General features: G+C 41.2%; 1 protein-coding gene across 3 annotated transcripts in view; it reads right to left on the reverse strand.

The window, feature by feature from the left end:
- Window positions 1–15,461, reverse strand: part of LOC121284441 (progesterone receptor-like) — a 398,041-nt gene that overhangs the window by 88,221 nt on the left and 294,359 nt on the right. For all 3 annotated transcript variants that reach the window (XM_041199906.1, XM_041199907.1, XM_041199908.1), the window contains exon 5: window positions 8,817–9,119. In XM_041199906.1, the coding sequence (XP_041055840.1) occupies window positions 8,817–9,119 (303 nt within the window). The remainder of the gene's footprint in view (window positions 1–8,816; window positions 9,120–15,461) is intronic.

Genomic DNA, 15,461 nt, shown 5'->3' on the forward strand with positions numbered 1-15,461 from the left:
CAGCACCCTCCAGAGCAGTGAGTACATGCAGATAAAAGGTTACTGCTCACAGAGGCATGTCATTAGCAGTGCTTGCTGGTTGTCTCAACGTCTAACCTCCTTCCCCCCCTCCACCCCCCCACCCCCATCCCAGACAGCATCTGAGCTCTCTGTATGGAAGGGATGGGGACCCATAGAGGCCTCTTCATCTGCAGATTAGATGGTCTGAGGTGGAGCTATGAGGCATCAGCTTATTACATTGAGTAGCTCTTTTATGCATGGGCCACATGGATGAAGCCCTTTCTATTGAGGTCCATGTTCCCTGTACCACTCAGTGAGTGTGAGCAGTTGAGGGTTCACTTACCCTGGTGGAGCGGATGAGGTCATTCACCCTTTTCCTGCACTGCAGAGCAGTCCCCTGCTGGAGGCCCTGTGCACCGCCCATCTTGGAGACTTCCTCGCATGCAGGGTTGGTCTGACGGCTCAACCTCTTCTTCCATCCTCGGAGTAGAGGACGCCCCTCCCGGCCTCCACTGCATTGGGCAGCACTTCGAGGGAAGCATTGCTGAATATGGGCCCCAGCCAGAAGTCCGTTGACTTGCGGCGGGACTGGAAGATCCCGACAGCGGGTGGGCACAGAAAATCCTACTCTATGATTCTGTGATTGTATAGAAATACAGCAAAAAAGACCACTTAACCCAATCAGCCATGTCTGCATTTCTCCAACGTGTGAGTAAATAGTTCTAATCTTAAGGGTATTCAGGGAGGAGGGAATGGGTAACCGCCAGGCAGTCAAGATGGAACAGGCAGGTACTGCAGGAATCCTCTGAGTGCATCTCACTCTTCAACCAGTTTTCAGTGCTGAGGACTGATGAAAGTGATGATTCATCTGGAAAGTGCAGCCAGAGCCCAGTCCATGTCACCAAAGCTGGTTCAGCTATACAGGGGGCACAAAGAAGACTAGAAAAGCAATAGTGATAGAAGATTTGATAGTTGGGGGAACAGACATGCGTTTCTGTGGCTAGATGTGGTATGTTACCTCCCTAGTGCCAGGGTCAATTATGTCACTGAATTGCTGCAGCAGCCCTGAGGGAAAAAGGTGAACAACCAGTAGTCATGGTCCACAAGAATACCAACGACCTAGATAGAAAGAGCGATGTGGTCCTGCAGTCATAATTTAGGGAGTTGGGTATAAAGCTAGCAAGCAAGACCTCAAATTAGTAATCTCTGAATTACTCCCAGCACCATGTGCAAGTTAGTAGAGAATTAGAAGGATAAAGCAGATAAATGCATGGCTGAGAGATGGTGCAGGAAGGAGGGCTTTAGATTCCCAAGACATTGTTCTAAGGGAGATGAGACTTGTACAGGCAGAATGGCTTGCACCTAAATAGAGACGAGACCCCAAATTCCTTATGGCGCAATTTGCTGGTGCCATTGGGAATGGTTTAAACTAACATGGTAGGGGTGTGAGAACTAGGAGGTAATACTAGAGAGGAACATAAAGGTGCACAGAGAATTGGGAGATAGCACCAGAATAGGAAATAGTATGGTTTTAGGTGAGGTCAGAGTAAGAGGATTGCAGTACATGTATGTGAATGTGCAGAATGTGACAAATAAGGTTGACGAGCTGCAGTAGCCATGTGGAAAAATAATGTTGCAGGGATAACACAGACCTGGCTCAAATAAAGGGCAGAACTAGGTTTAAATATTCCTGGATCTAAAGTATTCAGAAAAGATAGGGAAGGAAGGAAAGGAGGAGGGATGGCAGTATTAATTGAGGAGTGGTGGAGAGAGATGTCCCAGAAGGGTCAAGAACATTATAGAGAAGTGCAAGAATTATAGAGCAGTTATAATGAGGGACTTTCATTATCCAATTATAGACTGGGATGGTAGCAGTGTAAAGGGTAAAGAGGGGCAAGAGTTCCTAGAGTGTGTTCAGGAGAATTTTCCACATCAGCATGTTTCCAGTCCAATAAGAAAAGAGTCACTGATAAACCTGGTTCTTGGGAATGGAGTGGGACAAGTGGATCAAGTGTCAACAGGGGAACATTTAGGGGATAGTGATCATAGTATCAGAAGGTTCAGGTTGGCTATGGAAAAGGACAAGGAGCAATCCAGAGTAAGATTAATTAACTGCGGAATGGCCAACTTCAATGAGGTGAGAACAGATCAGGTCCAGGTAATTTGGAATTAAAGATTGCCAGGCAAAGCTGGAACTGAACAATGGGCCGCCTTTAAAGAAGAGATAGTTTGGGTACTGTCAAGGCACATTCCCACCAGGGAGATAGAACAAATAAATCCAGAGCTCCCTAGATGTGGAAAGAAACAGAGGGTAAGATGAAGCAGAAAATGTGTACTTATAACACATGTCAGGTGGATAATACTATTGAGAATCAGGCTCAATATAAAAGGTTCAGAGGGGAATTGGAAAAGCAAATAAGAGAGGCAAAGAGAGAGTATGAGCAGAGACTTGCAGCTAACATAAAAGGGAATCTAAAGGTCTTCCATCGGCATATAAATAGGAAAAGGGTGGTGAAAGGAGGAATGGGGTCAATTATAGACCTAAATGGAGATTTACACATGGAGACAAGCGACATGGATAGTATCAAATAAATACTTTGCATATGTCTTCACCAAGGGAGAAGGTGCTGCCCAGGTCATGATGAAAGAGGAGATAGTTCAGAAAGTTGATGGGTTTAATATTGGGAAGGAGGATATATTAGATAGGCTGACTGTACTTAAAGTTGATGAGGCACCAGGACCAGGTGGGTGGAAACTGCAGAAGTTCTAGCCATAATTTTCTAATCCTCCTTCGGTACAGGAGCGGTGCTAGAAAACTAGAGAATTGCAAATGTTACACCCTTGTTCAAAAAATGGTGTAAGGATAAATCCAGCAACTACAGGCAAGGCAGTTTAATATATGTGGTGGAAAAGATTTTAGACATGATGATTCCGAACAAAATTAACAGTCACTTGGGCAAATGCAGGTTAATTAAGGAAAACCAGCACAGATTTGTTGAGGGCAAACTAACTTTTAACAAACTGTTTAACTAACTTGCTAGAGTTTTTTGATGAGGCAACAGATAGGGTAGATAAAGATAATACTGTTGATATGGTGTACTGTCACTGGGTCAAAATCCTGGAACTCCCTCCCTAACAGCACTGTGGGTGTACTTACACCACAGGGACTGCAGCGGTTCAAGAAGGCAGCTCCCCACCACCTTAAGGGCAATTAGGGATAGGCAATAAATGCTGGCCTAGCCAACGATGCCCACATTCCATAACTGAATTTAAAAAAAGGAAGGTGGAGTGGAAGTGGAGTTCCCAGGTTTCAGTGTTAGGACCTCTACTCTTTCTGATCTGTATTAATGACCTAGACTTATGTGTCCATGGCATGAAACTTGGAAGTGTTGTAAACTGTGAGGAGGATAGTGTTAAACTTCAAAAGGACATTGACAAGTTGATGGAGTGGGCAGGCAAGTAGCAGATGAAATTTAATGCAGAAAAAAGTGTGATGTGATTCATTTTAGAAGGATGAACATGGAAACACAATTTAAAATAAAGATTATAATTCTAAAGGGGATGCAGGAGCAGAGGGATCTTGGGTATATATGTGCATAAATCATTGAAGATGGCACAGGGAGATTGACAGTATGATTTACAAAGCATACAGGATCACGGGCTTTACATATAGGGGCACAGAGTACAAAAGCAAAGAAGTTATGGTGAACCTGTATAAAACACTGGTTCGGCACCACAGTTTAGGGCATTAGAGAGGGTGCAGAAAAGATTCATGAGAATGGTTCTAGGTGCGAGGAACTTTGGTTACGCAGGTAGATTGGAGACACTGGGACTGTTCTCCTTTGAAAAGATTGAGAGGAGATTTAACAGAGGTATTCAAAATCATAAGGGGTCTGGACAGTGTGGATAGGGAGAAACTGTTCCCATTGGTGGAAAGATTGAGAACCAGAAGACATAGATTTAAGGTGTTTGGTAAAATATGCCATGGCAACATGAGGAAAAACCTTTTTATGTAGTGAGTGGTTAGGGTTTGGAATCCACTACTAGAGAGTGTGGTGGTGGCAGATTCAATCATGAATTCAAAAGGGAATTGGATCATTAGCTGAAAAGGTTTAATTTATAGGGTTATGGGGGAAAGGCAGGGGAGTGGTACCAGGTGAATTGCTCTTACAGAGAGCCAACGTGGACTTGAGGGGCTGAATGGGTTCCTTCTGTGCTGTAATAATCCTATTAATCTATAATCATATTAATCCGTCCTGTTCCCTTATCCTTTCAAACCCTTTTGCTTTATCCACCTATGCAACCTAACTTTGAATGTTGGCACAGTTTCGGTCTCAATCACTAACCTTGTCCTATTGCGAAATATCTGTAAGTTTCTATATCAATTATTCTAGGCCTATTTTTAATTCAATGATATAGAAGTGGTTCCAGAGCTGGATCCTGTGGATCACTGTCCACTTCTAACCACTCTGAAAAACTGCCCTTAACTCCTGTTCTCATTTCTCCCTTGCAACCAACTTTTAATCCAAGTTGTTATCCAAATTTAATTCCCTTACTCTTTTCTCATAATCTCCTAGGTGGTGTCTTGTCAAAGGCTTTCCTAAAGTCCATGTGCACAGTGAAGTCAACCCTTTCATTTCCCATCATGATGTTTCTCTGAAGTAAATTAATACTTCATCTGAATCTTTTAGCCAGATGCAATTATAATATAGAATGTTATACACTTCATGAGAATTAGAAACAAAAATCAAAGTATTGATTGGATAAACTGAACTTTGACCTTGTTTTTAGAGATTATCTTATGCTTACTCTCATAGAATGTAAAACTAAAAGAAATAAATGTAGGCTTTGTGAGTGAAGACAGCCAAAAATGGTAAATTAAGTAACCAGACTGCATGTAACAGACTCCTCTCCGAGTTTTAAGGCTAGCAGATGAAATATTTTTGTACACCTTAATCTGATAAAGGTAACCACTTTACATGCAGACTTCCGAAATTACCAAAACTACATTTTAAAATTGAAATGAAAGACCGATAAAACACACTGTTCAAAACACATTCTCAATTCTACTCCTCATACCAACTTCAACCAACTGCAGTATAATCTAATATAAAAAAAGAACATTCTGGATATACTCAGTGGATCTGGCAGCATCAATTGGAAATGTTAACTCTGTTTCTCTTTGCACAGATACTGTCAGACCTGCTGAATATTTCCAGCATTTGCTGTTTTTATTTCAGGTTACCAGCTTCCGCAGTATTTTGCTTTTGTAACAATATAAACTAACAAAGCCAGCTGTACGAAGGTCATCCCCATACTATGCCCTGCATTGTCCAATGTACCAAATGCACCATATACAACACTATATGGACAACAGAGTCTACATACAACATAAATCCAGTTTGGTACATGACATATATAACATATTTGCATTGTTAATTGAACAATTAAAGTGATGACCAGAACTCAGCCACGGAATGTTGTTCTCCTGCCTATCATTTAAAGAAAAACTGGCAAGTTAGATTAAAACAGATGGTATTTTGGGTGGGAGTAAAGGTTTTGGTATTGCAGGAAATGAATTTGCAACTAGAATGGTCACGATTAAAACTGAATTAATGGTCTATGGCTTAGAAAATGAAATGGAAAGAAATTAAAGGCCTGAGACTTTACATCTATTGGTGGCCTTTAGAGAGCTGAATGCCCGTAAATAACTTTCTTTTAAATGGTACACACACACAATGGGTCAGATTGAGCTGCAGAAATAATATGAAGCTAACACAGCTCACTGTTGTTGCAGTATAAATCAGACAGCAACTTCTGATGACCACACATGCACAGTGAAATGCGGAAATTAGTAAGTTGTCACTCTCCTCCAAAAGCTGCGCCTTACTGGTATCATTTTGAGACACTTGTCATTGAAACAATGGGATGGCGTGAGGTTGTTATACTGAGGTGACAGATCCCCACTAAACTGACCAGAACAAGTTAGGGCATTTCCATTCCAGTGTGAGTAAAATTTTAATAGCTTAATAAGTCTTAATTACTGCCAAAGAACCTCATGCCGAAAATTAACTTGTACAATTTTAGATTCCTTAAAATTTTAATTATTGCCAGAATTTTTGAAATGAAAAACAAATAGAATTTTGAAAACTTTATTTTTCTGTCTTTTTTTACCTCTCTCTCTCAGTCCAATCTTTCTTTACGTCCCTTTGTCTTGCTTTCTGTACTGATTTGACATTAAATTAAATATCCTAACCGATGCTTCTGGGTTCAGTCTCTGTGCTGCTTATTAACAATTCTTCAATCTGATTGGTTGAGGAGTTTGCCCTGTTCACCCAGGTGCCAGATGCCCTGTAGATAACATTTTGACTGCCCAATTTACAGTAAGCTCGAGTCCAAAATCCATAAAAAGTCTGTGGAAAAGTGCAAGTTTCACAAAGAGCTGGTGCCATTTGTTCACCACTAAGGATAAAATCTGGCCCCTCAGTCTCAAGATTGAAATGAGGAGAAATGTCTTCACTCAGAGGATTTGAAATAATCTATACCAGAGGGCTTTGGATGCTCAGTCATAGAATCTATCAGTGAGTGTGATAGTTTTTCAGGAAATAAGGGAATCAAGCGATCTGGTGTTGGGTGGGAATGTGAATTTTAGGCAGAAATTTACCCATGATCTTTGTGAATGACAGAGCTGGCTTGATGGGCCATATGGCTTATTCCTGCTCCTAGTTCTTATGCTCTTCATTAGTTTTGAGCATAATGAGTTAAAACGCCTTGGAGAATTTTGAAACATATATAGTGCAAACCTAAACAATAATGGGCAAATAAGCCAAAACACCTAGAATCAGTAAAAATGATTATATGCAGCAGTGCCCAATTAATTAACACCTTTGAATTCATGGAAATAATGTTCAGCTCATGCATAATGCCAGGAAGGAATCCATGCTGAAAGAGAGCGTGGGTCAGATATAGCATTACAAAATATAAGGCAGAAATTAATGCCCTCCCCTGGGGTGAGTTTGGTGTTGGGGGGGGACAGGTGTTGGACGGTAAGATGGTGGGTGGGGGCTCTGCCACTTTCCCACCTCTACCTTGTTTAAGTCTAGGATGGGAAGGCTCATAGATGACTTCTCACCCATCAACAACTGATGCCCACATAAAGGTCTCATCCCGCTAGCAGCAGGTGGGGCAGTTGCCCCACTGGAAGTCCGGAAAGCAAACCATGTTGGGCTGCTTGCAGGTTTCCAGGGAAGTCCCTTGTTCATAGCCACACAGTGCCTAATCGAGACCCCCAACATTGGGGAAAGTGAGGCCTGCTGAGAGCTACTTCGGCCCTTGATGCCAACCCCTCTTCTCCCTCCCCCATTAGTCCACCCCACCATCACACACCTGTGGCCTGGGTCCCTTGACGATCCTGGGACTCAGGTGGATGCTTTGCCAATGGAGCCATCACTTCCCCACTGGTGCTGCCAAGCAATGCACAGCTGATGGTCTGTGACTGGCATGCAGCTCTTGGCAGAGGAGGTGGGGGTGCAGATTTCTGCCCCTGGAGTTCTTGATCCTGGAGAATGCCTGCTGTTGTTCACTTAAGTGCTTGTTTGGTACTTAATTCAGCGGCCCTTCCTGAGTGGAGGTGACGTGGGGCTCTTGCCAGCTCTCCAGCCGGCGGGCAAGACCACCATCACCTCCATTAAATACCACCCATCCCCTTATTTTCTGACCATACTCTCTATGAGCGTGGCTCCTCAATAGATCACTGGGCTCTACTATATAAAAAAACACATGATTCAACTACATTCTAAATTTCTTTTTCTCTGAATGACTTAACTGTCCTATAATATTGTATGAGCTATACAGTTTAAAAGTTGTTATTTAGGAACCATAAAACTTATTTATAAAGACTGAAAATTTTCAATTGGATTTTGTGAAATTTATGAATTTGACGTTGTTCATATCACTCTGCCGGATTACTGTCAATCTCCAAGGAAAATGTTATTCTACAATTTTTTTTTATGAGGGTACGAAAAACTTTTATTTTGTCCCATTTCCTTTGGTTGACATAAGTCGTGTTTCACTTGTGGAAGTAACAACGGGAAGCCAGGAGATCTTCAAAACTTCCACTTATGTTGTTCTCAGCCAGCCATCAGAGAGCAGCCCAATGTTGACACACCCATTAATTTTTCTGTCCTCATTGTGGGAGGTCCCCTAGCTTTCATCAAATGTAACTCACATTAGTGCAGCTTTAAACTGTTCCCTAATGATGTGGGTGATCCAAACAAAACCTGTTTCCACTCCACCTCTATTTCCTTGACAGTGTACATTGTTGCTCTGATATGCTTTGCTACTAAGCCGAGAGTAAATCTGTTATCACGTATGCATTCTTAGGATTTGACGCTTAACAGTAATTTCACCAGATTCGGAAACTTTAACACCATTTGCAATGAACACAGGAGGACTGATTTTAACTTTTGGTACAGAAAACAAATTGATTGGGCAAATGGGTTGTACAGTGAGTTGAATTGCACTTGTAGTTGGTGTGGGAAACCAAAATATAAGTTTGTTGTAGGCAGAGGATGCTCTGCTTAGGTTAGGGATTGAGACACATTTTTAAGATCAAGTACAGACAGCTTGTATTTTTGCATCTGGTTTTACTTTACCTAGGAGTACTTGATGACGACAGCAGTGTTCTGCTTTTCAGCAATTAAACCCAACACCTTGATGACCATAACATCACCACAAATGGAATAAAAGATACAAAGTGCAGTGTGTGCTATGTTGTCTAACGATTGGAACTTTATCACTTAAACTCATATGGTTACCTGGTACAGATTTGGCCCATTTAACAACAGCTACAAGTTGCCTCTCACATAGCCTGTTCAGGCTGGTTAGCAGATAGTTAGGCGAGTCTGGTTGACTGTTATCATAGCCTGCATAAACAACTTCAGGTTCAATTATCTGTAAAATGGAAACGAGTGTCGGCGTGAACTGGACCCCTCGAACTGAATGTAATGAGACCTTTGGTATTGCAACTGGACTGACACTAGATAGTGTCATTTCGGACTGCAGAGAAGATGGGTTGTTTCCGATGTTCTTTAGTTTACTGAATTTCCTTAGCTTTCGGGCTGAAAAACAAAAGATAATTGCCTGTTCAACAACTGAACTTCCAATACAATATCCATTATTGTTCAGTTTACAGACTCATATTGCGCAATTATCCAAACCAATGTTTACATTATTTGGATTTTATTTGATTTCACTCTTCTCAGCTGCCTCAGTTTCCAAATTCAGTTTCATTTGAACGTATAAGTGAACAAGCCGTTGTCTCTTAAAATGTGATTTACCATTATGTTTATGAGAAGAGATATAATGAGAGATAAAATGTGATGTTGCCAGGCATCAGCACTTTGACTCTGACGAGGCAAAAGTCATGTGAGACTATGTGGCAAGATCAAAGGCATTTATATTACAAGAAGTAAGCTTCATTTAACTTTACTTAAGGAGAAAGAAAATGTGGGGAAGTGCTTTCAATTTAAAATACGTTTCCTGGCTAAACAATGCTTAAAAAAGAAAATTTAAATATCTCTTACCTCTTAGGAGAAGTCCTTATTTTCATTTCAATTTTTCAGACCCTGATTCTGGGTCTCCCCTCTCTGCAGGGAGCCACTCTGAAGATGTCAGCTATGGGAGTGGCAGTGTCTGCCTTCATAGAGAACCATTAGCATCCAGACCAATCTTGATGCAGGTTGAGAAGCAGGTGAGCCGAGAAAGTCAGTGACAGTTGGGTAAACAGGGATACCCAGCTACTATTGACTTCTTTAGGCTCCAATGTCTCTTGTTAACTGGCTGAAAACTTCCCATCATTACAGAAACTTTCTAATGTAAATTTGATAAAAATAACAAAGGGGAGTGTATTAGCTGATGAGTGCAGGAAGTCAGAAGAGGGAAAAAACACCCCGATAGTTGCCGTCAGGGAGAAAAACCCTCTGATGCCTGGCAATATTATCTGTCAAACTTCATTGCAAGTAGCATATAGTTTGTATATATGTCATCCAGTTTTACCATTTTGGTAACGGTTTTCACATACAGAGCACACTGATTCTAAAGATAGATTTTATGAATTCACACGCCAGGCATAATGCTCTGTGTGCAAGAAGCATGAAATGGTAAATTCTACCCAACTACGCGCACCAACATTTTAGTTCCATTTTCAGTCTAAAATAGAGGAGATTTTATACCGAAATCACAGTTTTGCAATCACAGTAATCGCACATTCAGTCACTTATCGTGTGCATCAGGAGCTTGGGTTTTCCCAATGCATGTTATAAAGGAAAAATCATGGGTATAACTTTGCGCAGTCTTTATATGCAAGGTAAAAAAAAGTCTACCTATTTTTAATTAACTATTAGTTGCTGTGAAAGAAAAACATGGACTTCTACAACTGTTTTGTTTAGAATTATTTATTAATCCAGGGGCCAACAAGGTTTTTGGCAAAAAAAATTGGCAAAAAGACTGTTTTGCAACCACTGTACCAAAACCTGAGCAAAGCACACATAATTCCTAAATATTGAAAATAAGAACTGTCATCATTACTGGCAAAGACAAATATCAGCCAATTGCGATACATCAGCATTAAAGATCTTTTTGCGCTTCTGAAGCAGCTGAAAAGCCACTTGACCCCTACAAATTTTGAAAAGCTTGCTGCTGAGCACACTACTGCTGGTTAAAAATAGCTAAATGGTTGTAGCGCAAAGCCAGTTTTAATGAAGAGGGTCTGCAAGTGCAGGTAGACACCATCATGAAGTGACGCAACCACATTTTTTCATGGGGGACGCCAAACCCCCCAGCTTGTAAAGTAGGCACAAAGCATTGCAGTTTTTCAGCACTGTCTTCACGACTCAGAGGACGACCTGGCAGGAGGTCTGGAAGAAGGCGGACAAAGTTAAGGCATGATTATTGTTGTAAAGTAGGAGCACAAGACATTTCTGAACATGAAGGAAAGTTGTAGTTGTACAAGATAATGCAAAATGCTTCACCGACACAGATGTTAGTAACTATATAGCAAGTAAAATATTAGAAGGGAATAAAAAGCAGAATCATGCAAATTACAATATTTCATGCTGGGAAAGTGATTTTACTGCAGGAAGGAATTTTTCTGGGCCAAATCATTGCTTCTCAATCCCCAGTGCTCCTATGTTAAAAGGCAAATCTTACACAAATAAGAAGGTGACAAATGGTGAAACCCAGAAGTGTAGATACTAAAGGACAGTGGCAGAGCCAGTGGGAGGGTTGATGGGGGCATGACACTGCCACTCGCACCAACACCCTCCTCCTCACCCCTCCCCACTCTTCAACAAATCATTTTGCGGTCTTCCAGTTTTTCATGTCAGGACTTGGCCAAAAATGAGTGAAAACAATTTGCTCATTTAACTTTCAGATTCTCATTGCTATCTTTTGAGTCAGACGCAAAAAACAAAGTGACATTGGAAAATGTTGTTGTGGTTATTCTGTGCCAAGCCAGCCGAATCTGGATGTTTATCCAATGCCCACGCCCAACCCTAATCTTTTAACCTGACCTCTGCCTCTGTTAAAGGTCAATTCATTTCAGCTGAAAGAGTTAGCCTCAATTGCCCCCACCCCACCCACACACCTGTGTTGTAGAGGGGAAAAAGTTAATCAGAATCCCCACTCCAGATTGCTTTCCAGCAATGACTTTTGGAAATGAATGTGTGCGGATGTCAGAAAAGGACAGATTGGATCTAAGTGATACGACTTCAGTGGAATATTCTGCGGCACTCATTGACCAGGTTCACAAAGATTAAATAACCTATGGAACTATACCCCAGCAAGGTTGTAACAGTTCCAAAATAAATTAGTATTGTTAAAGTGCTGCTCTTCTGAGGAGAATAAAAGATATTTCACACAAACATGTGTGAATCTTTTAATAACTACAGAAGGTAAGGATGTACCTTTGGTATAGATGTATTCCCAATGGATTGATATGAAGATTCCTGTTTTGTGGTGACCAGGAGCCCTGAAAAATGGATTTGTGAAACATGATAGCCCAGCCTTCTTTAGTGGAATGTATCCATAGAAGACTGCTTCAGGTAGTGATTAAGGTTGCCAACCCTTCAGATTTGCCCAGGAGATTAATCTCCTGGACAATGCTGCGAGCAACTCAGGGAGAAAAATCACAGGAGACCTAAAAACAAAAGTGTGCTTTTTTTTCAATTTCTTTGAATAGCTTTGTTTTCTAGTTATAAAGTATTGAAGATAGAAGGAAAAGGTCATTTGCTGCGTGGGGCAGTTAGAGACAGGAGGTCAGGTGGTGAAATCTCCAGGAGTTGCGTCCAGCCAGAGTTAGCAACTCTATTAGGGATAAAGGTATGCATGGGACAAGGACCAAAATGCATCTAGTCAAGGTCACAATGTTCTAAATGAACGGGATCATTCACACTATGCCAACCGTTTTCCACTAAACAGTTGTTGTAACATGCTTCCTCCATAAAAATTTCCCAGATGTACCAATATCTTATATTAAAATGGAGTTTGAGAAAAATAGATGTGTTCAGATATAATTCAGTATGATGGCGCAACCGCTAAAGAAGTCAAAAAGAAATTGGTCAAACAAGTGCACAGGAAGTGCACTTACTCAGAAAACACTGGAAGAGAACCAACCCTGAAATTAGAAAACAAAACCTTCCCATGTACTGAATCAGGTGATTCCTGCAGGAAGGGAATATTCTCTACCAATTCAAAATGGTACTAGCTCTAGTAATGGTTCAGTGAGTAAACGCACCACATGGTTCCAGGTTCAGTTGATGCTCTGCTCTAAGTTAACATAGGCAGTAATAAGACAGTACAGTGCATAAAGTGGCAGAGGAGACAACTTTGCCTCGAACATTTGGCTCAGTCTCAGGCACAATTAATTATAGGGACAGAAAAAGAGAGAGCTGGCAGAAAGACTATTTAGCTCTGCATTATATCTGTTGTATGATAATGTGATATAAATACAACTGTACTGGCATGGTATGAAGCAGGAGAGAGCAGTATCATTGTATATCTCAGACATGATACAATATTCAGAGGAGGATCAATTGTTAGAGCATAAATAAATAATGCTCATGTTTCTTGCTAGTCATATAACTCCACCTCTTATTTGAACCTTGACTTAACCTAATCTCACTTTGTAAGGTACATTCAAGATGCACTGAGCTAACAAAGGGTAAATTCATGGGAAAAAAATGGATGCCTAGCTCTTTTCCAGATGACTCTGTTCAACAGGAAATTAAGAACTGTACACAATCTTAATCTTGATTTTGAGGATCAGCTTTTTCTTAGAGTATATGTTTGATTAGGTTCTCCCCAGTTACAGAAATGTCCAGTGGATTAGTTTTAAATTGAGAGAGCAGTATGTTCCAGGTCCAATACCTGGGGAGGGAGGGCCCAACAATTGGAATCTCTACTGATCTACGAGAATTCTTGTCACTTGCTTCAGGATATGGAACATCAAAATTAGACCAATTTACTCAGTTTGTAGCGCAATTAGAGAACTTAAGGACTACAGTGGAGCAAAAGCCATTGATGTTAGGTCATCACGACATCTGTTTAGCTTGCATACAGTTTCCAGACTGCAGAGAAAAGGATATAAATCTCTGAGATGGAATGAACAACTGATATTACTAAGGAATACTTACCCTAGAGAAACAGGCTTCCCTGGTGAGTCTGAGGAACTTGCCAAGTAGCATATTAAAGTGAGCTATTCAGTATAAGGAAGATTCACACTGACCCCTTGAATGTCCAGCACTTGTAGAAAGAATTAGTAAGACTTTGGCTTATGAACTTCAAAACTCTTGATCATAATTTAACCAAGGCACCAGTTGCTGGAAAGGCTAGTGCCCAAGATCATAAACAAAAGAAACTCAATAGTGGCAAAGCAATATTTAAATGGACTTTGTGACATATGAGAAGACAATGGGCAGGATTTTCCGCACCCGCCCGCCACTGGGATCGTCCGGTCCCGTGGCAAGTCAATAGACTTCTGGCTGGGGGGTCATCTCGACCGTGGCGGTTCCTGCCCATGATGGGGCCGGAAAATCCCAGCCAATTAATTAATGCAATAAACTGCAGGAAACGCCGATAATAATGTGAACTTGGATGATTAATTCAGAGCTACTTAAAATCTTGCACTAGCAAGCTTTCTAAATAAAAAAAAAAGCTATTTCGAAAGTACTCCACTATAAGAATCAGTGAATTTCCAGCACAGAAGGAAACCATTTGGCCCATCATGTCTGTTCTGGTGTTAACTCCATGTTGGAGATAATTACTGCAAGTCTGTTTTCCTGCTCTTCCTCCCCCCTCACTCATTAATATTTGATCTCAACAAAAACAGCAAGGGAGAATGGAGATTAGTCATGGTGGCACTGTTATTTGAGATGTTGTGGGGACAAATTTCTGGGCAAAATCTCCAGCATCCAATCATCTCTGCTGTGCACCAGTTGGCAACTTCACAGCCAATGACTTCCAAGCTTTCAGGGCTGGTTCTAGCCCCCTGAATATGCTAACCAGGAGTCCAATGCCTGCTTCAGTCAAATTGAACAAAAACATAATGGAGAATGTGCATCTAAGCTGGTCTGTGGTGGCTTAATCAGCTGTGCATAAAGGTCTCTAAAAGGACAGCTGGAGGAGGCAAAAGAACAGGCAACATTTTCAGCTCTTACCACTGGATTTTACCAAGCGGAAATTCGATGGGGGACTCTCTAATCAGCAGACAGTTAAAATTGAATCAGGGTCCTAATGCCATCAGAGGAGCCTGATGTGTTTATTCATGGTGCACTTGCTGAGTTAGGTGGGCGCCCCAACCAGCCAATAAAGTAACGACTGCAAGCAGTAGAACAATGGAATGTCCACCATTTCAATTTTAATGCCTAGCACACCTGGTTGCTGGGATGGAGTGAGAATTTGCCCTCTAAAGTCAAAAATATTTTTCTGAATTTCCCATATCCCAAATCAAAGAAAATTGATTTTTCTATCTTGGCAACAAATATAAAGTTTCTTTTAATAATTACATATATCAGTATATGAAAAAGGTGAATCTTAACCTAAAAACAGACAGGTTTGGGCTGGGGGCGGGATGGGAGGTGGGAGGATTAATATCTTAAAAATCATATTCCTTACACAAACCTGCACCCAACCACCCATCTGGTTTTAATTGAGGCTAGAAGGTGGGAAGGCACCCAGTTGGTTCCAAGCTGGCTGAGTCTCACTGTTATTCAGCTTTTCAGCTTTAACTGTGGTCAGCTGGGTTTTCCAAGCCTTGAGGAACCTGGCAAGTACATTTAGCTGAGGACTTAACGGATCCAGGAGGTGAGCGCCCCTATCTTCTGAATCTGGTATATCTGCCTGAGGAATCCATGCATTTGGGCAAATCCCATGTGCCCCAAGAGGCCTCTGATTCTCCCATCCAC

Source organism: Carcharodon carcharias, chromosome 11 (genome assembly GCF_017639515.1).
Source record: "Carcharodon carcharias isolate sCarCar2 chromosome 11, sCarCar2.pri, whole genome shotgun sequence".
Taxonomy (NCBI): domain Eukaryota; kingdom Metazoa; phylum Chordata; class Chondrichthyes; order Lamniformes; family Lamnidae; genus Carcharodon; species Carcharodon carcharias.